Consider the following 26,631-nt stretch of genomic DNA (forward strand, 5'->3'; position numbering starts at 1 on the left):
CTCTATCTAGATATCTCTACTAGCACTTGGACCACAGTTGATAGATGGGTTGCACTCCAGAGAACACACATGCAAGGGGCTGTCAGCCTGAGATCTTTCTCCACATTTGGATGAGAAACATAGCAAGTTCTAAATTGTAGGGCTTGTACAAGAAGGCTTTTGTCAATTCACTGAAAGCATCACCTGCTCCATTAGGTACTCACTGGCTTGAGCATCCCACTGAGTTATGTGCAAGGTCAGCATACTACAGAGCATAGTTAAAAAGCCCACAATGTATTTAATACCTAGCTTAGAGCAAGAGGTGGGAAAGGGATTCCATAAATGGGATACCATTAAAACTCATCAGGTAAAATGCAGTCCTTCTCCCTTGCTAATTACACTAGCAGTGCTGATGCTCATCATTCTCCTGTGCTAAGAGACTAAAGAATGGTAAATAGTCTCCCCGTCGAAGGCCATGCTGGAAACACCCTGGATCTTTATGCTGATTTATCAGTCCTGGTTAATCTTCGCTTTGAAGAATGTGGTTTGTGACTCACCCTGCTGGATAAGCAACGAGGCCAGTTCTGGGGTCGCAGGCTAATCCTCTGCCTCCCGACACAGTTATCCCCAACACCTTCTCCAAGGTCACCTAGTGCATGTGAAAAAGAAAACAAGAAATATCGTGAGATACGAGTGTAGTTCAAACGGACCCATAAGCGGACGTTGATGGTGTGGCACTTTATAATGGCACTGAGAAGATGGTAGCTCCCAGAAATTCAGAGCACCTATAAATTCACTGACAAGCACCAAGGCACAGAACAAGTGTTTAACCCTCCTCTGTCTTCAACATAGGCACAGTAAAATACTGCAGGGGTACAGAGAAGGAGTTATCAATCCACCGATTACTGTGTCTGTACCAGAACTTTGCCAAATATTGCAGAGGACTGCACGCAGCAATGAGTACAGAGTGAGAAGCTGGGGTGCACATTCACTGCTCTGCAATTCCCATTCTCCCAGCACGAGCAGAAAACCACTTTCTCCACAGTTATCTTCCTGGACATCTTTTCCAGGTTGCTCCACTGTCTTTATCTCCTCCACCCAGTGGTAGGTGGTCCAGTGTGGTCCCAGTCCCATATTCCTAGGAGCTGAAGAGTCATTTTTTCCCACAGTGCTTGAACTAGAAACTACATCCACTGGACAAACACATCCCTCCCCAGGAATCTCAAGAGACAGAATAGCTCACATTGTCGGGTTCACAAGCCCATATACCAATGGCCCACTGAAGAGACAGCAATCCAAAACGCTTGCTTTCCTCCTGAGCAAAAATCCCAACTATTTCAAAGGAAGAAATGAAATGCAACTGGGAAGAGCTACTTGCAAGGCAGAAATTCAGAGTCAGGCCTCTGCGGCAAGAAGCCAGGAATAGCAAAAACAAAAGTGGGGGGCGGGGGGAGGAATAAGACATTTCAGGGAGCACACTGGCAGAGCAAGCATCAGAACTCAGCACTCTCCCAAAGCAAAAGGCTGCAGCGAGATTACACTGCACAAAGTCTGGTCTGTGACATGAAAGGACTCAGCCTCTGAGCAAAAAGCAATTTTCAGCTTTGGGATTGTTCTGACAGACACAAAAGTATTCTCTTTCCTTTACATTTGCACAGCTTGATTTTATTTATTATATATTTTATGCATACATTCCTCCTCAGAACTGCTGTCTCTGCCAAATTCATGGATTTTACTGGGTCACAGCCTTCTGTTTTTAATTATCATCATCTAAGTTATATTTGGTTAAGGCCTTAAGGCATGGACGCGGCATAAGAAGTCCCTATTGTAATAATTACTACAATCATTAATGGCTGCCCTGCAGACCAGCATCTTGCATTTACACCAACATGGAGCAAAAAAGGTAGGGGCAGGGCAGGCTTCCCCACACTGCCCTGACAACGCAGCTTACCAGCCCTGAAGAGTTCAGCTGTAGGGTGAAGAAAGGAGGTCTCACTGAGCCCATAGCTCAGGTTACTGGAGAAGGTGACAAAAGCAACCCCACGTGGAGCCACCCTGCTTCAACAGGTCAAGCAGGGCCGAGGCGCCACCAGCTCACTTAAAACAAGCCATCTGTGCTTCAATGACTTCTGGTTTGGGCTGGCTTCAAACCAGTGACACGGAAAGTGCAACATTTCACATCCCACTCTCCAGAGCGGCTCAGTCTTTTCTTTTCCCTTTTAGTAATGACATACCCCAGATACTTTCAGATAGTGTGAGAAAACACCAAATTACCTCCTTTCCTCGCAAAATGTGCATCTCTGGAACCACAGCTTTTGTAAAATTCCACTGGATTTTTGCTTAGCATTAGAACATACAATTAAAAATCCATTTACAAGTTCTCCAGTAAAGCAAGGTAATAGTTTTGTTTGAGTTTAATGTTCCTTAAAAAGGGGCGAAAGGAGAAAAGCAGGCCAGTAGGATATCTACTCTTCCAGGTTTGTTTCAACACATTCATTGTTCAAGTAGCTTCCTAAGTTCACAGAAGGCAGAATTTGCTGAGATTCCAGCTCATACTGTCAGTTCCCAACCTATCACACTAAGAGATGTTTAAATTCCCATAGAAACCACGTACTTGACAGCGAAGGAGGAAGTGGAAGAGATACGTGCCATTCAAGTGCTCCCATCTAGATAAGGCACCAATTAGTTGATGCTGTCAGCAAACAGCAAATTTAGCAATGCTGTGCTCACGCTGCTCAGCAAAGGCTGTAGCTCAGGCTGGCTGTAACTGCAACTGTCCTAAAAGGCGCTACCTGACCTTGGCTATGCAGCTAATAGCACTCAGCAGCAGTTCAGCAACCTACTTTCTCCAACAGGTTTATTTTTCCTCTGCCAGGACACACACTCAACACCCCCAGTGCCACCTTATGCTGCAGCTGAGCTGATCTCACAGCTTCCTGCTCCCAAGGGAGGGGACAGTTCCTTCCTCCCTCATCCCACTTGTCCCAGCAACCCCTTCCCTTGCTGGCATTTCTCTCACACCAGCGCTGACAGAGCAATTGCCTCTCCAGAAAGCCAAGCAAGCAGTCTGAAAGGCAACCCTGTGTGCCATGTCCAATAGATGCTCTTACAATACCTCAGCACGTGTAGTAATAATCCTTAGGTATTAAAAACAACATGCCTCTAAGAGTAGGATGAACACATTTAAAAGTGGGTCTTATGAAACTTGTGAGCTCTACTCCCACCTCTCTGTCCCGAAGGCACCACAGTTTTATCTACATGATCAGCCTCCAGACTAGTTGACATAAGGGAAAGAGTTAGTCACGTGTCGCAAAACTTGGCAGAAGAATAAATAAAAATTCAGGGAGAAAAAAAGTAATAGGTAACAATGAAGTATAAACCTGATTCCTCCTGATTTGCCAGCCAAAACAAAGAAATAATTAGTACAGTTAATTAGGACAGGGGGTACACCAACATTTACCTCCAAATCTCAAATTAAGAATTGTCAGCAAAGGGTAAACTTGCCAATGCAAGTCTGACATTACCCCACTTGTGGAGTTATGTCAAAATGAGGTAGGAACTCACTTCGTCACGTAGCAAGCACAGTCTCCCAATCCCACACAGCCACTGCCATTCCTATAAGTCACCAGGTGATTCTTCAGCATGTCCCAGGCAGAACGAAATTCCCTGACCTCTTTCCAAGTGTGATCTGAGCTAACCACAGGACTGGAGGGTCCCACTGCAGACGGGGGAAATGGGTGTGTTTGCTACCAATAGCTCCCACATTGGGCCATTTTGCTGCCCACAATCATCAGATGTGTCCCTGCTTGCTCAGGTCATCCCATCCAATAAGAGGGCCACCTCATCGCCCTTGCCCGAGCCAGGAAACAATTGCAAGACAAAACCTGTAATTTTGTGCCCCTAAATTAAAGGCCCAGAAAGGTGGCTGGCTAACCACATTTGTTACTTCATCCTGAGGCCTGTGTTAATAGTATTTGGCACTTTCACAGTTCTCTAAGTGATTTGCAAGTGTTATTGAACTGAACCACACGCAACATGCTTCTGGAGTTCACTTTGCATTGAAATTATCTACTTATTGACCACCTCGTCTCCATTTCTTTAAGGTCAACTTTTTCAAATCTGGAGTCTCAATACACACTCTTAGTCACGAAGAACAGAAAACAGAACTTCAGGTGTGGAGCAAACACCTGTCCTGCAAAACCTGATGTTCGTCCATTTTACAGACAAATCTAAATTCAGCTGCTCAGAGTTGCACAAATGGGCAAATATTTTTTTTTGTGCCTAAGCAGATCACTTACTCCATTCCTTCCGGTTCAGATCCAAACATCAGAGAGCTCCTACAGCCCCTCTACCTCTGGTAGGATCAGACAAGTAGAGCCCTGATCTGCAGCTACCAGCAGGTATTCAATACAGCCAGGCCTCCCGGTAGGGAAGGAGAAGCCTTGCGGCAGTGCAGTCCCCGCTGGATCTCAGGGCACATCTGAGAGCAGCTGTTGTTTCCCTCAGACATGGTCCCTCACAGCATAAGTGGAAGCCCACACACACCTGTGTGGCAGAGCCATGCCGTCTCTGCCTTCCTGCTGAGGTACAGATAATCCTTTCAAAAAGACTGGTCTAAATTAGCCCCTGCCAGTTTTGCTTGTCTTTTCAGGAAACAAGACACTTGAGCAGCTGCTTCCAACTCTCCGAGCGTGAGTTTCTTACTTGTTTGAGCTCTTCCTGCTGTTTTGGGGAACTTGAAAGACTAACCACAAGCAATTGTTTCCACATGCTACAAGGACAACACAGAAATCCTTTAAGAATCAGCTCGGTGTTCCCCGTCCCGCTCTTCCCCTCCCTGCACACTCTCTTCTTTCCCGTAGTTCGCACCCCTTTGGGACCATCCACATGCAACGCCACACAAGGCGCACGGGAGGCAGACGCCGTGGCCTGAGCACCCAGACGTTTCTAGAGAGCAGTAGCAGGCCTCTTAACTCGCTCTTTGAAACACACCCATCTAGCACAGTAATCATTTCCAGGCAAATGGATGCCACAGAGGGCAATCCAGTCACAGCGAGCGTACTGCCTGCCTGATCTAGAGCTCACAGGCTCTCTCCCTGCAGTGACACGGTTTTGCTCCTGCTGCCAGCCTGCCACTACTCCTCCAAGCCTGCTTGCCGACCAGCACAGTTCTGCAGTCCAACTTCACCTTAAAAAAAGGTATGAAAATAAACTTTTCAAGAGAAAACAATTTTTAACACCAGGCATCCCTCCCAGGGTTTCACCTGTAGGCTGAGTGATGCCGTTACCCCCCCAGTCTCCCCAGCCCAGAATCAAAAAACTGAGCAGAAATTCAGTAGCATCTCAGTCCCTTTTTCCCATACTCATTTGCTGATAGCAAAGTACAATTTTCTGACTTAAGGACCTTGCTTCCCTGTCTTCTACTACTATACACACCCTCTTCTGGGCCCAAAACCTCATCGTTCTCTACATACACAATTTATTTAAGCATGGAAATAAAGAAACAAAGCTTCTTTGAGAGGATACATGCAACCCTCGGGTGCACAGAAAGGCCACCGAGGAGAGAAAAAATGGTGGCACTGTAAGGGCTGCCCACACACCCAAATGCCTACAGCATTAGGCAGGAGGCTACAGCTCGGGAAAACCACGTCCCGCAAGCAGACACGCCTGTTCAGGACTTCATGGGTTGGCCATCTTGGATCAGACACTGCTTCCTGTTTCCATTTGCAGCCATAAGCGAAAAAGTTAGAAAGAACAGTATTATAAACAAATGCATGGAGAAAAATGAAGAGCAGAGAAAGGAAATTTGAGTCTCTCACACCTCCTGTCAATCTCCCACTTAAGAATTATTCTCAGTTTTTAACCTATTTCAGTGGAGTTCTCTACCATGAAGTCATCCCACTGTGTCTTTAAAAGCTTAGCATTCACACCATCTTTTGGAAAGAAACTTCACCAGCCTGTTATGTGCTGCAAGAACCACAGTCTCTTACTGCCTGTGTTAAACCTGACTCCTGTGAATGTTATTTGATGCCCCCTAGTTCTTGTGCTGGAAGAGAGACTGAACAGTCCATCTACCATCTTTAGGTCAGTCATGACTTTGCAAGGACCGAAGGACCGATGCTGTCTCTTCCAAGAAGAGTCTTGACTTACTCATTGGTTCTCCCGAATGCCACTTCATTATCTCTGGTCAGCTCCAATACCCTTCTTTGAGCCTTTTTTCAAGTCCACTATGTTTCCTAAGACAGGATAGGAAACACCAAGACTACTTACAGCTTTCAACTGTGAGCACGCCAAGTGTTTACAGATAGATCAATACCGTCTCCTGTTTTGTTCTCTGTTCTTTTCTCCCATTAATGCCTAACACTTGATCTACCTTTCTGATATTTAAGACCACTTACAGGCAACAGCCCAGAAGTCATCCAGCTCCACCAAGTCATGGATAAGAACTCCAGATGCTTTGCACTTGGAAAAGTAACCCCCGTTCTCTTCTCTGCTCCTTTACAGAAAGAGAAATCTATCATTGAATCAACACTTTGGTTTCAACTCCCCCCTTCCCATCCATGCCTTTGTGAGCATATATTCATGAAGAACGTCTTCAAAGAGAGTTCTTGTGGCACAATTATTCCATTTCACTCCAGAATGGCTCCTTCAATAAATGTCCACATGCAGACAAACCCTATTTCAGAAGTCCTCCCATGGGCCTTTGCATAACAGTGAACATCTGAATCCATTTAATTAACTAATAGCACTGAGTCAGCACAAAAAGACAACATCCATCAGAGTTCCTCTCTCATCCACTGCATCATCTGTCTGCCCTCATCCCTCTCCCGACTGAGCATGGCCATATTAATAATGTATGTACAAGAGCACGGGTTCCTGAGAAAGTGGTGGACACAGAAATCCCAGAGGTATGTAACCCACGAGGGTTACTCTGGAAAGCCTTCCCGAGCACATCGCAGTGGCCATCAGGTAATCAGTTACCACGTTGTCTGAGAAGTGGCTGCATAATCACCTGTTCTTTTTCCTCTAGAAGAACACTTTTAGGGCTAGGCTTGAGACCCCAGTATTCTTCTGCCCTGGCAATACACTAACACAAAAAGCTCCAAAATCAGGCCCGAGTTTCACAACAGCATGGTGATTTTCACATCCAACTCCCTATATTGCGGTCCCAACATTTTCAGCACTGCTGCGCAGCCGCCAGCCTATTTTCCCTGCTGCAACACAGCAAAGCTCTAACCCCAGCACCCGATACGTGAAAATGCATTGTAGCTGTACATTGTCAGCGTCAGCACTTAAGAAATAGCTGTCTATTTCTTACATAAGTGAAACTGGATACAGAGTGCCAAATCTCACAGCTGGCCCTGCTCGTACATCTCCCTGCAGCCCCTGAGCCCCACCACAAAAAAGCACGTTTAACCTCCAGGGACCAGCACACACGTTGTAGGCTCTAATCTACTGTCTGAACACGCTGTCTGATCTCCTGTTACTGCTGCGGAAAAACAAAGGCTTGAAGTTTTACATTTAGCTCTGCCGTGCCTTGCTTGGCACATGAAACGCAGAACGCTAATTACAGTATACTGTTCTACTTAAGGGGCTGTCAGCATTTCCACGGTAAAGCCTTCATTTCAGGGCTTTATACCACAGCTGTGAAATATTCGTTTTGCACTTCAGCTTGACATGCAAAGGTCTGGCTTTGGCCCAGGTTCCTCTGCCTGTTTGTTTTTTGGGAGTTGGGGTTTTTGTTTTCGGTCTGGCTGAGGGAGGGTTGAAGATGGGTGGATGGAATTAACTGCAGGGGATGTTTTACTTACAAGAACGAACAAACAATAAAACCACCCAGCTCCACAGTTGGTTTCTCTCCCTCACCTACCCAAGCCCCCTCTCCCACTTCTGTCTGTGCGCATAGAATATGCGCATTCTTTTTAAAAATAATTTTTAAAAAAAGGCTTTTCTGTCCTCTCCAGCCTGAGCCTTCTGTCCCTCGGCATCCAGTGCTAGCAAACAGTATTGTCTTGGCAAGCCTGAAGACTGAAAATATTCCACCTGCAAAAGCAACAGCAGTAAGACAAGCTCCAACACACGACCAATTCCGGACGCCTCTGCCTTGGCAGACCAGTCTCCACGTCTCTTGCATTAGGTCTCACAAGCCTTGCTCATGGCCACTACTGCAGGCTCATACCATTGCCTAAATGACCTTCTAGGAACTATTCCAAGACCATCAGACAGATTTCATGCAATCTGCCACCCTGACCTGCTGCAACGCTTCAAGTTGAGCATAGGCTGGAAGCACCTTAAAGCAGCCTCCATAAGGTGAACAGATTCAGAGCTACATCTGACCACTCAACAAGTTCTCGTATTTTAATTTAAGAGAAAAAAAAAAAACACCAGAACATCATCGCCTATAACAAGTAGTTGCCATTTCTAGGAAATTTTGATATCCCAAATACTCACTTTGAGGACAACAGGGAATGATCTTCCACAACACAAATTATGACTTGGCCTAAGAGTGGCAAGGGTAGAAACTGACTCGCCAGAAGGTTTTGAATCACTGAGTTACATGAAATATTACATGGGTGAACCTGCATAAAAGCGGAGGTGGGTTTCTCATAGAAATGCTGAGCCTCAGTTCCAGCAGCTCTGCCTGGTGGCACTACAATGGTTGCGCAGAGGCGTGCACGCACATTTGTTAGAAATGATCCAGTTGAGAGAATAAGGAACAAAATGGTGATGGAGGTAGAAGAAAGGGAACGTGAGCAACCCAGGGTCCCTGCGGGTTGTCTTTCTACACGTGCCTGCACACAGCGTGTGCGCGTTTGTCCATCTCTCTGCACACTCTCTTGCCTGCTCTCCCCTCCTGGCCTCCCCACTGTGCTGGCTGCTTTCAGCCCAATTCCAGCTGTCAGGACTGCATTCCTGACCCGTCAGCCCCAGCTGTCGGGGGCTACGTGCTGAATCTGCACTCTGCCTTCTTCTTCATGCACCTGGAGTAAGGCAGTGCTGGGGAGGCCATACATGCTGTTGCATAGCCCTGGGGAAGTGGGTGGAACGCTGTTAAAAGCACCTCCACCAGCAGCCATAGCGAGGGAGCTCAGAACAGACAGCAACACACGTGCAAGCACCCCTGTGTCCTGCAAAAGAGGATACACACACGATTAATTTTCTTCCAGTTTCTGCAGCATGACCTAGCTATCATTAAATAATTGTCTTCTGTTTCTTTACTTAACGCTAGCTTGATCCCTCAGTTTTGCCTTCCTATTGCCACGCTCACAACAAAGTTCAATTTATTTCAATATTGCAGGGATGAGGAAAGGCACATGTAACCTTACCAACCCTGGCTAGAGACACACAAAGGGGCAACTTCTCCCATTCAGGCACCATCCTCACCATAAAAGCCGACTCAGACTTTCCTGACAGTTCACAAAACCTTCAGAATACCCCAGCTTCAGAGATACAAATGTGATGAAAGAACAAGGTGTGGAGTGTGTGCAAATCACCCACCATCGTCAAAGTTGTGATGACGCTATTTGGACTTTGGTGTGAGGAATTCTTTTTGCTGATGCAACGGAAAACCGTGTGGAGAATGCATGTTTTAAAAAAGAGAAAGCAACATCAAACAGGCTACAGGTTTGCTGGTACATAAAGAGTCAATCCTGATTTATTCCAGACTAAGTGTCTACACATGGAGTCAATCTGGCCAGCTCCACGGGTAGGCAAGTCCTATGGGAAACAGAGAGATGCGTCCTGTGTGGGCAGGCTTCAAGTAAGCCATTCCTCAAGTTCTTGGGACCTGGACTTGTACAGGATCACTTCTTTACAAGGAACAGATTTTTTTCCAATTTGCAAACGTGCGTTACTTCTTCATACAGCAAAGAGAGCAGATAAAATAGCATACTTGATGTAGGGGGGAATTTTGCCCTCCCACATAGGCGATTTGTCCAGTGATTTTTCCTTCATAGTAGAAAAATGAACCAATTCACCTTCCCCAGCATGGAGAAATATCTGTAAGAGGATTAAGTACAAGCAAGGACTTGCAATGCTCCAGCCTGTCCCAGCAGTGGAGATCAAAGAAAGGCACTTCTGACTGTGTGGCAGTGTTATATGTTGGTCTCCTCCAAATCCACACGCAGGGCCTGAATATAGGCAAAGAAAGTGCCTCAGTGAGGAGAAGTTGAAAAAAAAAAAAAAGTTTAAATACAGCTCCCTTGGGCAACGTTTCAGTTACTCATATAAGGGTTTGAAATCAAGCAGGAACAAACGGTTCTCCAAGCGTAAGGGTCACCGTTTATCATCGTTAATCATCACTTCCCAGATAGGAAAGGCTCTCTCCACAGTCATTTTCCCCTCCATTTCGCACAGGCTTTAGCACTCACGAGAAGCGAGACACCAGAATGAGGAAAGAACCAAACAGGGATGCGGGCAAGAGCTGGCAGGAGTCCTCCTGCTACGGCTCTGCCAAAGTCCCTCCCCCCGGCCCCGAGCTGGGCTGCTCAACACGAGCAGCCAGGAGCTCAAAGCCCACGGCCTCGCTGTGGGTACAGGCACCCGCTCCAAGGAAACTGCGGCAGCTTCGCATACCTCCCGACTCCAGAGAAGCTAAACACACGGGCCGTAACATAGCGTTTCTAATGCTGATACCGCCGTGGTGCGGAGCTCAGTCCTAAATCACCTCGTGCTGAACTCTATAAACAACACATACATTCAAACTAAACATGGATACGGGACAGATACACTGAAAGAGAGGGCTCAGAAAGCCTTCCTCACAGTTAACCCTGCCGAGTGAAAGCAGAGCAGGAAAGCGATGTAAGAAAAGTACCACGCTGAGGTTCCTGTCCCCGACTTCCTTCATTTCTTCTCACTGGCACTTACTTTTGGTTTAAATGGATCAGTGTACTGTTTGTCCAAGGCTGTAGGGGTGGTGGGGGGAAACTCGGTGGTGGAGCTCGCTCCCACAAGAGTAGGAACTTACAAGACAGAACTAAATAGAGTGAAGGAAAGCATTTTAATCAGCTTGCCTGAAGTGACACTCACAATTCATTTGTGATTTCTTTACTCACTCGTAACACCCCATACCAAATCAATTTATTTATGTCCTTCATCACTGATTTACACAGGAGTTCTGTCTAAAAAGTTGCCCACTGTCATTTCTGACTTGGTACTCTGAACCTGGTCTGTATCCACCCAGCCCTCATTGGCACAAAGACGACTTTGCAGGTCTTCTGGAGAAGGGGACAGCTTTAAGCAGCACTTAAGTCCCTGGGAAAGACTTAAAGAGATTCTCTGTACACAAAAGCCTGACCTTTTTATGCCCCAATACCTTGCCCAGAGCAGATATCCATGTCCTCCACACGAGGTCAGAGAGCTCGCCTCTCACCGCACCTGAAAGCTCCTGCCGTAGCACCTGAATGACTGCAGGACCAGACACCTTGTCCTCCCACGCACATCTTCCTAAGACTGCGGTGTCTCTAAGGGGGAAAGTAAATACTTACTTGCTCAGGAGATTAGAAAATGGTTTTGTTGTAAGCTGATTTAAATTATACTAAAAAAATAATGTAATTTAAAAGATGCTGAGGTTGAAATAAATACAACAGGAGTACATGGTATTTACCATACAGACAGCGTCCCAGTGAACACGAAGGCCTCCTATGCTCACAGCAGGTAGCAACATGTACCCTCACACAGCTTGCAATCTATAAACAGATATAAGAGGGCTGGATGGAAAAACACACACAGTCTGAGGTTAAATGTCTTGTTTATTACATGACCATTATCAAGTGGCAGAGCTGGGAAAAACCTTACCTCCCTCCCAGATTCCAGCAGCTATCTACTGCTTGGACCAGGCTGCACCACTACTGTATCTCACTCCTGCTTCATGCCAGGGACAAGAATTTTAATGAATGCTTAAAACTGAATCGAAGGAACATAAGAGATTATTTTTCCCCCAGACCAATTGGATACACAGCAGCAGACACCCAAGCTCCCCCTGCCACCACTCGCTGCCCAGCTCTCTGCAATCCCTTCCTCCACTCGCTGCCCTCTCCCTGCCCTGAGGAATAAGCCTCTTACACAAGGGCCTTTATCATCAGCTGCCCTTTGTGCACCCTAGAATTAAGGAGCTCTTTGCATCCGCCAGTCAACGTGCCTACTGAGCACCCAAGAGATTTCTCCTGCCAGCCAGAAAGAAGACAATGTCCTCCAGGAGAAGCAATATGTATGAACACGTGCTGAAGGCTGAGAAAACAAACTGAAGAGAGCAGCACGAGCACGGATTTCTATCGGTTCCTCAACAAGCCCGATGCCACCACCTCCCTTCCCAGCACAGCTGGAAAGGTCTCCAGCGGTCAGTTGTACAGCGACCTTGTTACTGCACCTGCTGCTCAGCCACCTCACAGATATCTCCTGCAAACCCCACGTGCTCCCTCTGGTCTCACCTGCCTCAACACTGAAGAACCAACCTGCCTCTGAAGGCCTTTGGAGAAATACCCCAGGAACAAGCAAGTAAGAGCGATGACAGATGTAAAAATCGGTAGGAGGCACTTAAGGAACTGTTTCACTGCAGGGCCCACTTGGTTCTGCATGCTTTTCACATGCTTTAGGAAATACAATTTTTGAGCCCAGGACCAATCCGCTATGGGGAACTGCTCAGGCAGGGCTGCAGAGGAGCACCCTGTTGGTGAAGCTTCAGGTTCCCACCGTACCAATTGCCCTCAGAGCACCACCACAGGGCCAGCTTTCTGCTTCAGAGACGCAAGCTGGTGCTACAGGAGAGGCAACCGTCACTGAGTCACACCTATCTCAGACATAGAACTTGGGTTTGTCCTTCCCAAAGAATAAAATTTGTTGCAGATTTTATGGACGAGACCCAACACCCAAAAGGTTGGAATAACTTCCCCTGCAATTTAGCAGCAAGAAACACCATCCTATCCTCACTCTCCCTTGTGCACAGAGAGAGCAGAAGTTATAAAGATAACTAGAAAGCAATCCTAAACAAACATATTAAATCATTTGTTCAGTACACTTTGCCTTTCCTACATACTTTGCCCTCAAATCACTTCTGCCTGTGGTTTTCCCCAAGTGCCTGGTCAGTTTCCTTGCCTGAATGAAACCAAGCCTGTAAATGAGAGGCACAGCAGTCCAACACAAGCTCACTTGTTTGAGGGGTTAAAGGTGACCAAACAAAAAGAAAAAGGGAGCAGGCTGCCATCTCGGTGCAGAAAACCCAGAAGCATGAGAAATAACATTGGCAAAGCAGGTCTCCTTTATCCTATACTAGATGCCTACGAGCATGTGTAGCTGGTAGCATTATCAAATGTGAGAACTGAGGAAGTGAAACGACACTCAGAGGAAGCAATTTTTATCCACAGGCTTAAAACCCGCTTTGTTTGTGTTGCCACCTAGCTCCTGCCATACTTCTGGAAAACAAACCATTAAAAATACCACCATTTCTTTACAGTCCTTGTCTAGAAATTCAGAAAGCCACAGATCTAGGCACACAACCAACTCCTGTTTCTCAAACGCTGCACAGAGTACTTCTGTTTTTATATGTTTAGTTCTTAGCAAAATTTTCTGCCATAAAAAGCAGAACATGAAAAAAGAGTTTATTGAACTCCAGTCTTAGCAAAGAACGCTCCTGATTCATGATTTTCCACTCAAAAGTTTTAGATGAATTTACCTACTCAGAAGCACTTAGCAGCGCTTGTCTTTTGCAAGAAATAATATTGAGTGACACACGTAGCTCAGAAATACCTGAACTACAGTATGTTTGAACCTAAGTATGTTTGTCTGAGGGTAATAGGAAGCAGATGAGCACTTGAAGGACAGGCAGAAAGATCCAACAGCAAAGCAATGCTTAGAGTCAGAACATCCCCCTTGATTATCATCTGTAGTGAGCCACTCTGTCTATGCTAACCCTGCTCAAACTGAAGGCTCATGGCCTGCAGAGAAAAAAAAAAGAAAAAAAAAAGACAGCTATAAAGTTTCTGTGCAGCTTCTCCCCATTCCTTGCTGGGTGCACTGCAACGAGGTAGCAGGCTACAGTTGGAGAGGGGCTTCGCTCTCCCCCCTGCTCAGGAGCTGAGCCCCCTCTGTGGAGCCAGGCTGCAGCTCCCATCGCTGGGCAGAAAAGAGGGGTAGGATGAAATGGGGGCTGAGCATCTCTCGGAGTTGTAAGAATGCAGCTGGTGATTCTGAGTTTAAAAAAAAAAAATGCAGCACAGCAGAACAGATTGAATGTAGAGACTTGTTCGCAGAGTACTACACCCTGAAAACATATCCACGTCCACCGTCTTGCTTCTCTTCTTCTGTATCAGTTGTTTTAAGAAATGACTTGACTTCTAGCTGCAAAGCTTGTTTCTCTTATCTCCTTAGACCATCACAGGCTTGATATCTACAATAAAGGACTTAAAAGACAGCATTATGGAAGGATCAGTTTACAAATTAGCCCAAGACAAACAAGCACTTACACTTGAAAGATGGAATTAACACCAGCCATGAGCAAAGACTAAAACCCGCTGCTCAGGGCTTATCAGCACTTTCTGCTATTTCTATAGAGGTCACTTCCTACATTTCTTTTGGGTGAGATAACAATCTATTACTGACAGAAAACACCGCAGATAGTGGCACAGGCAGCCCCGCTGACTGAGCAAAGACTTCCACCAACTGATTTTGTACGAAGAACCAGGCAAGTACTTTGAAATTGCAGAAGTTGCTTCGCTTACAAATGCTGCCTGGGAAAAGTCCCAAGCACACTTCACAAGGTTCAAAAGACAACAGCAGCATCCTGGTGCACCTGTGAAAGTGACATCACTTCAACATGCTGTCCCTTACAACATGTCACAACGCAACGACCACGGCAAACAGAAGCCCCACATGCGCCCAGACCATTTCTCCAACAGCAAGAGAAGGGAGATGTCTGCCAGAAAGAGTTACAGAAAACTCAGCACTAGTTTTGGAGTCACAAGAACGCAAGAGACTGTCACAGAACAACCCTGTGGCCCTGGGGGATCAGGTCACCACACACCAAAGCCTAAGGGATTTCTGATATGCAACCCACCACAAGAGAGAAGAGCTGGGCAGCCACCAAGGAGGAGCCCAGTGCTCCAGACCCATGTTTCTCATGCTTCATGCTCTTCCCTGAAACCTAGCCCCGTGACATTTTCCTGTTGCTTTCAGCCTCCTTCCCCATTTTTTTCGCCTGAGATGGAGCAAAGGGAACTCCTCCCGAGCCAGCTTTAGGGAAGGGAAGCCCTGGTGCTACCCTTTTCTCCTATTTATACCAACAACATTACTGCCACAGTTCAAATACATTTTATATATAGCTCTGTGGCTCATTTCCAGGCAGAAGTAACTCAATGCTGGTGTACATGTGTTTAGAGCACAGCAATTGGAAAGAATGTCCCATAAACGCTGTCAGCTTGGCTGTCTGACCGTGCCCAGAACACTCTACCAGGGCAGAAACACAAGCTGGGTTAGGAAAATAAAAATAACGATAATAATAATTAGAAAACCAAAAAATTTATCTAGCAAGAAATTAGGTGAGCCCCTCGCCAACTCACAGCACTGACAGACTCCCACCACAGCCGCAGCAGACGTATAGCTGTAAGTTAATAGCCTGCTCGTACCACAGCGGGATGCCGTGTGTGCCTGCCAAGGGACCACGCAGAGGTGACCCGGGTGTGTGACAGCGCAAGGGCAGGCAGGCAGCGCACAGACCATCTGCCAGCGTCCCCTTGCATTTTAGTGTAACCTTAGAAACTAGCGGGCTGCACCCCAGTCAGCTCGGCACAGCTCTACGTGCAAACCCTGCTCGGGCTGGAAGTATCTCTAGGGCTGCCGTGTTTTAATGAACCCAAATTGAGCCCAACACCCACAGGCTCGTGGCCTGGAGCACGGAAGGCACGGACTGCAGCTGGAGCAGGGTGCTAGCGGCACACAGGCGAGAGAGGTGCCCGCTACAAGGCAAGGGGACGTGGATCCCAGTGCTAGGCCCTGCTCTTACCTGGCCCCTGGGCAGTGGCCCACAGGGAGCCTTCCTGAACACGTCACGTCAGCGTCTTATGTGGAACTGGCTGGGTAGAAAGGAGGAAACCAGTTCCACACTTTGGGGATGACGATGGGGGTACCAAAGGAAATGGAATAGCACGGAATGTCTCCAGTTAACTGCTCGCTTGGGGGATGGGCTATGGGGACAAAGAAACAGTCTCTGCTCCAAACTTCACAGGACTTGTTAGCAGCATAGCCAGGGAATATGGATTAGCAAAGCGCAGCTGAGATGGTCAAAACAACATCATAAAGACAACTGCATGATATACATATAAGGCATGCAGACATCTCATGTGCATGAGATGAATCACACGCAGACGCTGATCTTGCCACCAGCCACAGAGGTGCTTATCTCCCCATCCACTGGGTGAAGTAGAACTACTCACACTCGTACTACCTCACACACAATTAAGTACATGTATTTTTTAAACCTTCAAGGTCATTGCCACTGTAAAAACATTATACCAAGTTGTGCAAGACTTTGTGTACATTACAGCTGTAACACAATATCAGTGCCACTCTCTAAAGGGGGGTCAGTTACTGTACTAACAGGCACATTAAGTAAAGTAACATACGCTCAACCCACAGAGAGTATGTTCTTCCTATTAAACACACACACGTAGCAAAATAGAAACACAGTCATACTGTCATCCAACCAGGCCCCAGCATTTAAATATCCCCTACAATGCAAAATCCTGCTTGGCAGCTGTTTACAGTACTTTCTTTTCTGGGGATCTGAGGAAAGGCATCCAAATGAAATCACACCAGAGAGTAGGAGGGCAGGACTCAGGACAGAACCCAGGCAGAAAGACCTGGAAGTAAATCCCTCTGCCAGAGGGGTGGCTGCAACCTAAAGACAGCATTCCCCCTGCTCCCCAACAAGGGAAATCACCCACATTTTGTAATGGATTTTGTTTCTAAGCCCTTCCTCATGCCCGAACTGCTTCTGCAGCTTCTGCTGATCACTGATGATTTACAGCTCTGCCATCGCCTCAGCATGAGAACTCCCCAACTCAGAATAACCCCACACGCTACACAAACACGTTTCGGGCCCACAGCTCCCGCCCCCACAACCCGGGGCAGGAACAGCAGCTCCTCTCTGCCTACAGACTTCCAGGATTGTTTACACAGCCTCCTCCCCTCCTCAGCAAGGGCTGCCGGCTAAGGCGGGCCAGGTTGTTCCTCCCAATACAACAGGCCCTAAGTGCCAGAAAAAACTACCAGCAGAAAGAAAAGAGTTTCTGTTGCTTGCCAACAAACCTCTAGGCAGTAGGTGATGAGTATTCCCAATTGTTTTAAACCTCTGGAAAGTCCTGGCAGAAAAAATTAATTGCTTTATCACAACAAGCACTCTTCTCTTCCCAGTGGAACATCCCAGGGCTCTCTGCAGACAGCAGCATTTCGTCACTCCTGGTTACCTTAGGAACTCCCCAGGTTTCAGGCGCCTTGTAAAACCCTTTTCTGTTGCAAAAGCAAAGAGGCAAGATTTCCTAAGATGACAGAGACTGTTCATTTCCCTTGGCAGAGATACAGAGCTGGAAGCTGCCCAGTACACCTCCCTGCCCCAGAGGACGGTGTTATCACCCAGCACAACCTGGTGCTGCCTTCTGGCCTCGACGTTCAGCCTGAAACCTGGGTCACCAAGGCTGCACACGGGACTGCCACCACCAAGGACCACTCTGTGCGGCACGGGCTGTGGGCACGTTACGTTTGCCTAGCCCTGGGGCTCGGCTTGCCGGCTGCTCCCCCAGATGCTGTGTTCAAGGGCCGCGGCGCGGGCTCACCGCAGGGCGCCGCCGGGCAGGGGCCGCACCGGGGCGCGCCAAAACCCGCGCTGGGGGGGCGGGGCCAGGCCCGCGAGGCCTCGCCCTCCCCCGGCGCGGATTGGCCGGGCGGCGTCTCCACGGCGACGGGCGGCGCCAGGCCCCGCCCCCTTGGCGGGAGCTGCCCGCGCCGTGCCGCGGGGCTGGGGCCGCCTATGCCCGCTTCGGCCGCACGGGCACGGCGGCGAGGGGCCGGGGGAGAACCGGCGCCGCTAGAGCCAGGCTCCTGCACGCACGGCTCTCCCCCTCGGCCCTATTCAACGCTCCTGCAGCCCCAGCATCCGCACTGCAGCAGAGATGCTGTGACTCTGCTGCCGCACAACCCACACTGAGCTGCTTTCCTCCAGGGAAAGGAGGCTCTGGATGCACGACAGGGGAAGCCTCAGCCTAGCTGTGCAAAGCGGCTGGGAGAAGCTGAACTGAAGGGAACATCACCCTAAGAGCTGCACCTGTAATGAAGGAATGCCTCTTTTCAAATTCTGCCAGGGAAGAAATCTCATAGCAGTTACCTCGTATTAGCCTTCTCGACCCGCTGTGAGCTGGATTTTGGAGAACGAGCAGGACTGGCTTTTATTGCTACTGGCTTGGAAACACTAAATATACCAGCAGTTCATAGCCTGTTCTATAGTACTATTTCCAATCAGTAACTAACAACAGTCCTGATCTCCTGGGACATCAGCAAAACTACAAGGCTTACTGGGGTTTCCACAGCTTTAATTCAGACGGTTCTTAATCTGCTTGAGCCTGTTGGAAAGCCATCATCACCAGAGCTACTAAAATCGTTAGCGACAACAGAACCAAATCAGCATTTACAGCAGTGTGGTTTGGGGACTTTTAAGCAAATAATCCTAAATGAACACATGGTCCTCAAATGGGAGAAGTGAGAAACATCCTTGGTAATCTGCAAGAGGCTGGGCTTTGCAGCTAAGGCTAAGATTTGGCCTCAGCGGATCAGGATTCAATTTCTAGTTTTGCTTCAGACTTCCTGTGGGAGTTTGGAGCAACATCTGTGTAGGAAAAGCACATTCCCTAGCCCACTCCCAACCATTTTTTTATTTTTTTATTTTTTTTTTAAAGCCTAAAGCTCCTTTGGAGAGGGTCTACTTCATCACATCTGTCCAATGCTGACTGAAGCAAGGCACAGATGGGACGCTCCTGCAGTCTATGGCCATACAAACACAGCCAGCGACGCACCTTTGCACTAATATTTCTGAAGACGGATCACAGAGTGCAGATCAGCAGTTACAACAGCCGCAGGCCTCAGCAGTATTTTCCTTGCACAACAAGTGGACAGTCTCAGGGCAAGGCCTAACAGTGCTGTGGTGAAAGGGAACAGCGCGAGGTTTTCTGACCCACAGTAGCTGCCCTTCGGTGGGCACAGCCTCAGCAGAGCCGCAGGGTTTCAGGGGCAGGGAGCAGCCCACGTGTGGAGCTGGAATCCAGAGCAGGGCACATCACAGCGCTGCTGCACCCAAACAGGAGTTCTCAAAAGCTTCCAGCTGTGTGAAGGAGACAGGTACATCAGGCAGAAGGAGAAGCCTCAAGTGTCTGATGCCAGGTTTGGCACTAGATAATTATTCAGACCTTAGCTGGGATCACTCGGTGCTAATATGAGGGCTCTGCTCCTGCTAAGCACTGTTTGAGTGCCATGTAAGCACCACTCCCTGCCCCAACATCAAGACAAGAAACTTGTACCAAAAGCCAAAGACTACCTACCGCATGGTATTTGCTTCCAGCCTCATGGATAAAACCATACCAAGGCTAACCGAGCAACCTCTCCCTAAGACCTGATGAAAAGAATGCGAGCTACCTGCTCAGCTCAGCCCAGCCACCAAATGCTGACCACCAGTTTCCCAGCTGGAAATGGAGGAGATGCCCTGCTGTTGCTTTCCACCAAACAGATGAGGGTGACAAAAATATACATTTATGTCATTTGTGCCTGTGTTGTTTTACAGGCGTCTGCAGACCCTTGATGAGAGACAAGCAGATAGTGCTCCAACCTGGCCTGGCTCCCAACCAACATGTCAACTGTTTTTCCCTGAAACACACCAGGCGATACACCACAGGTAGCAAAACACACCACCACGCACAGGCAGCAGAACAGATGGTACGTGTCGGAGGAGGTCCCTTTCCACTGTGTCTGTGGATGCCTTTCCTCACCACGGTGAAGTGCCCCACAGTGATGAACAGCCCCAAGCAGCAAGCAGCAAACCCACCAGCTGCAGTGCCACTGCCCAGCCTGGAGCTCTGCCACCTTCCTGCCCTGGCCGGGTCTTGGGCAAAACACAACGCGTGTCACTGCCCGCTGCAGCACAACAGCCCACAAGCAAAAGGGGGCTGTCAATCTGTATGTGCACGGCTTATCCAGCACAGCAGGACAGAATAAAACCTGCTTACTGCTCTCTGCAGCCAGGTTAGGTTTCTAAGTCCCATGTGTCTTCTCAGAATACCCCACTCGTCTGAAGGAGAGGAAGAACAACATGCAATTCAAGACCTCTGAAGCTCCGAGACCATCCAGCACGTGACCGCCCAGGGGAAGCAATAGCCCTGTAAACCCGCTCAGCAAGTGACCTGATTTGTGTTACTTACACTAGCTGCACCCCAGCTGTCAGCAAACCATCGCTCCCACCCTGCTGTGTGGGGAGCTTCCTGCTGTCCCTCATGGTGAAGGCAGCGTGCTATTTAGGGGTAGCCAGAAGGGTGAGATCTTTCCAGCAATCTTGTCTCAAATTTGGCAGAAAGGGTCACAGTGGTTCATGATACAATTGCAGGCTATAAAATCAAACACGTTGAGTTGCTAGAAGCTTTTATATCCGTCCCCTTGAACCAGAAGCAATTGGTGCTGCAGCCCAGGAGCAGAAAAGCTTTGGCAGGCCTTGTGGCTATAAGCCACATTTAACACTCACGGCAGGCTCCAATCCAGGCCAGGAGACCTAGCCAGATCAGCCTGTAATTGCAGGACAAGGCGTAACGTGCACAGAGCAGAGCAACGAGTGGAGTGAGGAAAACCCGTGCATGTAATTGTTAAGCAAACACAGGGCTATCTAGAGCATTGTGTATTTGAGGGTGAAGTAGAAGGGACCAGAGCAGTGCAGTAGGAAAGGATTCGGCCCCTGCACGGTGACAGTCATTGTTTTACTGACACCATCCACAGATATGGACATGCCACTGACATGCAGGTCTGGCCGTGGAAAGCCTGATCAGCCTTTGTCCTCTGCTTTAAGAGACACCGTTATAAGCCTGACCAGGGATAGCCGTGAAATCCCTTCCGTCTCCAGACAGCAGCCCCTAAGCTGTTGGGTGTGTTTAGAGTGAGCGGTGCAGAGCTGTGTGAGATTCCTGGCTATCAACTGGGGCCACACAACACTCACAGATAGTGAAGCAGAGAAGGCACAGCAGCAGCAGGCCTGACCTGGGCTGGAAGCATCCTCTCATCTGTGTCACTGGCTGCAGCGTCTCTGAGGAAGCCAGCAGGCTCTGCTGCTGTGGGACCACATTGTTCCCAAAGACTTACAAAGAACTGTGCCCTGCAACAAGCCTCAGCTGCACCTTAAACAATTTAATAAGAGGTGATGATTTTTGAAGCACACGTATCTCTGAATCAAACTTGTGTGTGTTTGGTTCTGTTCCAGTTGAGGTTCAGCAACTCTCAGCTGATCCAGTTAGGAACAGTAGCATCTGAAGTGATTCACGTTGGAAGCTCTAATATTTTCAGACCAAAAGGACTGCGTACCAAAGGCAGGCAGCTACAGGCAGGCCAGAAGTATCACTCTACCCCGCTGCATCCAGTGCGGCTTGCGGTCCTAGCACAGCCCTGCAGCTTCTCAGGGGGACTAAGGAGCTGGAGAACTGTGCTGGGAATGGGTTCTCAAGCTTCCACTGACTTCTTTCCCCATAAATCCACGCCTGGGCATATCCTGCTCACAGGCAGGACACAAAGACGCATGTTCGGGCCAACCACTCCTCCCCAGAGGCCAGGAAGCCCTGTCCCACCAGGAACAACACTGGGTTCATTTTCCAAACAAAAATGCTAGAAAGGTTTTGTAGAGCCACCCGGTCCAACCCAGCACCATGCAGCAGCAACAAGCGTTCGTTCCAGCTGCACATGTTTGCACGATGTTTGATGAGGGGAAGGCCAGAATACACCAGTCCCTGTGCTGAACGATGTCCTGCTGGGGAACGTCAGGTTTTAGTCAAGGCACTGTTGTGAACTGGCAACTTGAAATATTTCTAGCTCAGAAGAAACAGCAGAGATCAAAGAAACAAGCTGCAAATTCCAAGTGCGTTGCTGACACTCTGGCTTATGCTCGTAAGGAGAAGTCTGTACGCAGATTTTGTAGCGATTTGTTTCTACAGTGACATTTTGGATCAGGTTTACCGAGGAACACACAAACAAAAAAGATGCTTGTACTTACAGGAGTAGAGCTTAACAATATGAACATTCCCTGCAGGAGCCTTACCTGCTCAGGTACATTACTTCTGTAAGCAGGCAAGATTTCTGGTGCCGAGGTGCAGGGTGCAAACAGCAAGTGGGACATTTCAGCCACTGGAGATGGCTCAGGCCTACCGTGCTTCCCTGCTGTCCAGTGCCTCGGACACAGCACAATGAATGCAGCTTCAAAGGCACTCACTTCCCAGTTTTTAACTCCGTCTCCCTACTGGAATCACAAGCATGGCGACCAGATGCATAGCTGGGTTTCTGGTAGGGCTAGTAATCCTCTAGAAATGGAATGTAGGCCAACCAACTTATCTGAGGAAATTTTAGCTTCCAGCCTCCACACTGACATGTTGCAATCCTGACAATCAACAGGCCCAGAGGTAAGTCACTGTACTCTAAGTCTGTATTAGTTTGACACAAAAAAGGGAGTGTTTTTGTGGAGCGGATACAAAAAGTGGATTACCACATAAGAAAACCAAAAAAATATATATATATTCTAAACACAGAGCTAGTCACACAGCAACAAAAATCAAGACTCCCACAAAACAGAAGTTGTTTTCAAAAAGCAGCAGCAAAACGAAACACTACATCCAATTTGTCAACAAGCACTAGTTAAAGAGCTCCTGTTCCTTCCCTTCATATATTTATTTATTAAGACGTTTGTGGTTATGTGATCTCCTGTAGAGATCTCCTTGGGGGAAGCACAGTAGAACCATGCATTAATTATCAGCAAGGAGTAAGTCCCAATAAAAGTCACAAAACAAGTTCTTTTATAGCTCCCAAGTCACACACCGCATGTCCTGCGCAGCCCTCACACTCCCTATCTGTGCTTACCCACGCTCCCCCTTCCAGGGCGAAGCACAAACAGGTCTCTGCAGAGCCAGCCTCCCACAGCCTGCCCCTTGCAGCCCAGCAGCTGCTTCACGGGAAGGAGCCAATTTCCACAGAGCTTCTCATCAGCAGGACAAACTGCCTGAAGGGTCTGTCCCTGACCGCTGAGACTGCCTATCAGGCCTCGTGCAGCCCAAGGGCTCTTCAGGAAAGCGCAGGGACACTTACCACTTACCACTGGGGAATAAAAAAAAGAAAAAATAATATTAATTACAGCTTAGAAAAGTCAAGGTGGTGCCACTGAGGGTGCTTGTCCATCTTAAATTGAGTGGCTGGTTGCAAAAAGAGCCTGACAGATTGAGAGGAACACGGAGCTGTAGAGAGCTTGCTCTTCACCTGCGTCCATATGCACGAAGCACGTATCGCCTTTCACGCGTTAATCAGAGGCAACAGCCCTGCTCCATCCTAGGCAACCAAGCAGCATTCAGCAGAGGTGACCAGCCAGAGCCCTAAGTTTCACAGACCCTTCCAGACTTCCAGGTTCACCCTATTCATGTGACTGAAACCACATGCACCTCTCGGAGCAGGCACTTCTCAAAAAGTCCAAGAGCCAAAAATGCCTGGAAAAGCCCTTCCTGCAGGTCAGCAGAGATCCCTCAGGAGCAGTGTGTGTGATGCTCAGGTTTCAGTCCCAGGATTTACACTTGTGCTAAATAGCAGACTCAGAGGATCTGTTTCCTGCTATTTTAGAAAAGGAGAGCTGCTTCTCACCTTGGAAGGCTGAAGAACACACACGCAGCAGAGGGAATATCTCCACAGATTTCAACCAGGGGAAGCTGTTCTGTTGGACCTTTGGTAAAGGGCCCACTCCTGTCTCTCTTGCCCGCCCCAGCTGTCCCACTGAAGGCAGGCTGTAAGTCATTTCAGAGAAATTCAGAGCAGGCTGCTTTGGAAAACCACCACCAGCCCCTAACTCCTCATCACGGCAAATTGCTTCTACCAGCGAGCTTCTCTGTGTCTCACTGATTAACTGCTCTCACTAATAAGATACACAAAAGGCAGCCCTCAAACCCTAATTTGATGGTGTGGAAAAGAATCCATGATGTCCCCAGGGGATCAGGCAGCCCTGACTGCACACCAGGAAACAGCACAAGGGATACAATGGAGCTCTCCTAAAAGGCACATGGCAAGGTTAAAAAGACAGGTACCAGGGAAGACCTGGCGTTTACAGCAGCAGGTCCTGGTTGTGATACAGAGCAGGCAGAACTCAGCCTTTTTTCACAGGACCAGAATCCAATGCCCACCGTACCTGGTGGCACAGATGGCCCCGGGCTGTTTCGACAGGTCTCTGTGGAACGCAGGTCAGCAAGAGACACACAGCACGTGTCCCTGGCAGTACCCAGGCTGCACTAAGCGCAGTACCTGCACACACATGCACATGCAGAGGTCACGCACAAGCACCAAGGACTCTCCTCGAGTCAAGTCTGAGGAAGCAGAGCAGGTTTTTCTTTTTCATGACAAGAGAGAAGCATTGTGTTCCTTGGTACACAAGAGCCATCTCAGGGAACCTCCGGCCTGAACCAAAGCTTCCAGGGCAGGATTTCATGCCGGGACAGGCCATTTAAATAAAGAGCCATTTATTTCCCCTTCAGTTTTACACAGGTTCCTCACTGCAGCACTCAAGCACTACTGTTTTGAGACAAATAAATGCACTTTGCATTCATGGATTACAAGCATTTCTTATTTATTACTGAGTCTTCACAAGGGAGGAGGGACTAACCTCGCTATTTACGGAGCCGGAGCTATGCAGACACTGAGTGATTTGCCCAGGGTTACAAGTGAATCAGTGGCAGGGACAGAACCAGGTGCCCTGACTCAGAGGCGCCTGCTCTCAGCACAAGGCAATGCCACCCAGCTCCTCTTCTCCCTGCAGCTGGGGAGAAGTCAGCCTCCTCTCCTCATGACACCAGCCAATTCCCAGTGAGTGACTGTCTGTCAGGAATCCTCTGCAGCACCAAGAGGAACGAGGAATTTTTCAGGTTGAACCAACTACACCCAGACAAGGCATCTCCTAGAGAAGGAAGAGCTCAGTCTGAAGCACACAGAGAAGGGAAGATGGAGGAAAGCTCATGCAGGACTGGGGAATTCAACCCCTGTCTGAACAGCCACCTCAGAGACACAAATCACATTTTCCATCCTTCAGACCATCCCACCCTTCCCCAGGTGCTCAGAGAGCACTCCTCTGTGGGGCCGACAGCCATCGCTTACACAGAAAAACAGGTCCTTGTGGATCATTAGTTGCCTCTAACACTGGGTAGCAGTTGGAAATGTGGAGGGAAAAAGAGCATTATGTTCCTCCTGTCAGTCATCCATCACATCGCCATATGCCAGAACGAATAAACCCCCAAAAGCTTTCCAATACAGTATCTTCAGACTGGGTACCTCCAGTCACATACACCACAAGCAGAGATCAGAGACCCTGGCTTTAGCAAGAATTTGCAGCACAGTAAGGATCTCAACTAAAAGACGATTCTGTGGTCACACCAGGCCTCCCAAAGCACTATTTTCGCTACAGATGGGACCACAGGCAACAAAGTCAAGGCATTCTGGCAGCACCGCACCGCACTCACCTTACTGCCAATATCTTCACGCTTGTTCCCAGGCTTGCTTCTTCTCAGCTTAATGGAAGGGGAGCGAAGCAGGTTTTTGATCCGACTTGTTATTGTAGACCCTTCAACCGACATCATCTCCAGGTATCAGGAGGGTATTACACCCCGTGCAACCGCGCCTGGGGAACGAGCCCAGGTTTGAGGCAGAAACACCGAGGCGCTCAGCTTTGCTCACGCTTGTTCACACATCTCTCAGGGATTCTGCTCAGGGACTCCACTCCTGTTACACTGCAAAGCTATTCACAGAGGCTGGCAGGCTTTCCTTTTTCAGATTCCAGAGGATCAAATCAGCAGTAATCTAAATTGGAAGATGCACCCAGGGGTCAGTAAAACATTCGCAATAGTTTTTTAAGCTTCATTCTTTACGAGAAACGCCAAATGCGAGATTTAATAATAAAGATGGATGCAGCGTTATTTATTCTCGGAGGCTTCCTTAAAACCATCCTTCTTTTACTATCATTCAGCAGGTCTAAACGAATTCAGATCAGATCTGGAAACCTGATCTTCCTACGCTTCAGCATCAGCTCTTACAGCCGCAAAAATTACCGGGGTCCGTCCAGCCCCGTGTGCCTGCCTCGGAGCCGGGCTCTGCAGCCCGGAAAGCACAACGCGGCGCTCGATCCTCACGGCCCGGAGCCGCGGCACAACCACGAGGAAGGTTTTACCTCCCACGGACCGAGCTCCGCTCCGACGACACGCCGGCAGACGGCGCGACACCCGGCGGGGCAGGCAGGGCACGATTCCCTCTCCCACCGCCCGGGGAGAGCGCGGCCGGGGACTGCCGCTGCCCACCGCCACCGCGGGGCTCCGGCCGGAGCTTGCCTCTTGGCAGGGGGGTGCCGCAGGGGCCGTC

The 26,631-nt window shown here is 48.6% G+C and overlaps 1 protein-coding gene across 3 annotated transcripts in view; it reads right to left on the reverse strand.

Moving 5' to 3' along the window:
• Positions 1-26,078, reverse strand: part of MAPKBP1 (mitogen-activated protein kinase binding protein 1) — a 94,726-nt gene extending 68,648 nt beyond the window's left edge. For all 3 annotated transcript variants that reach the window (XM_035328625.1, XM_035328626.1, XM_035328624.1), the window contains exons 1-2: positions 25,740-26,078; positions 537-628 (exon numbers count right to left, since the gene is read on the reverse strand). In XM_035328625.1, coding sequence (XP_035184516.1) covers positions 537-628; positions 25,740-25,856 — 209 coding nt within the window. In that variant the 5' untranslated portion in view covers positions 25,857-26,078. The remainder of the gene's footprint in view (positions 1-536; positions 629-25,739) is intronic.
• Positions 26,079-26,631: the final 553 nt, after the last annotated feature.

Source organism: Oxyura jamaicensis, chromosome 5 (assembly GCF_011077185.1).
Source record: "Oxyura jamaicensis isolate SHBP4307 breed ruddy duck chromosome 5, BPBGC_Ojam_1.0, whole genome shotgun sequence".
Lineage (NCBI taxonomy): Eukaryota > Metazoa > Chordata > Aves > Anseriformes > Anatidae > Oxyura > Oxyura jamaicensis.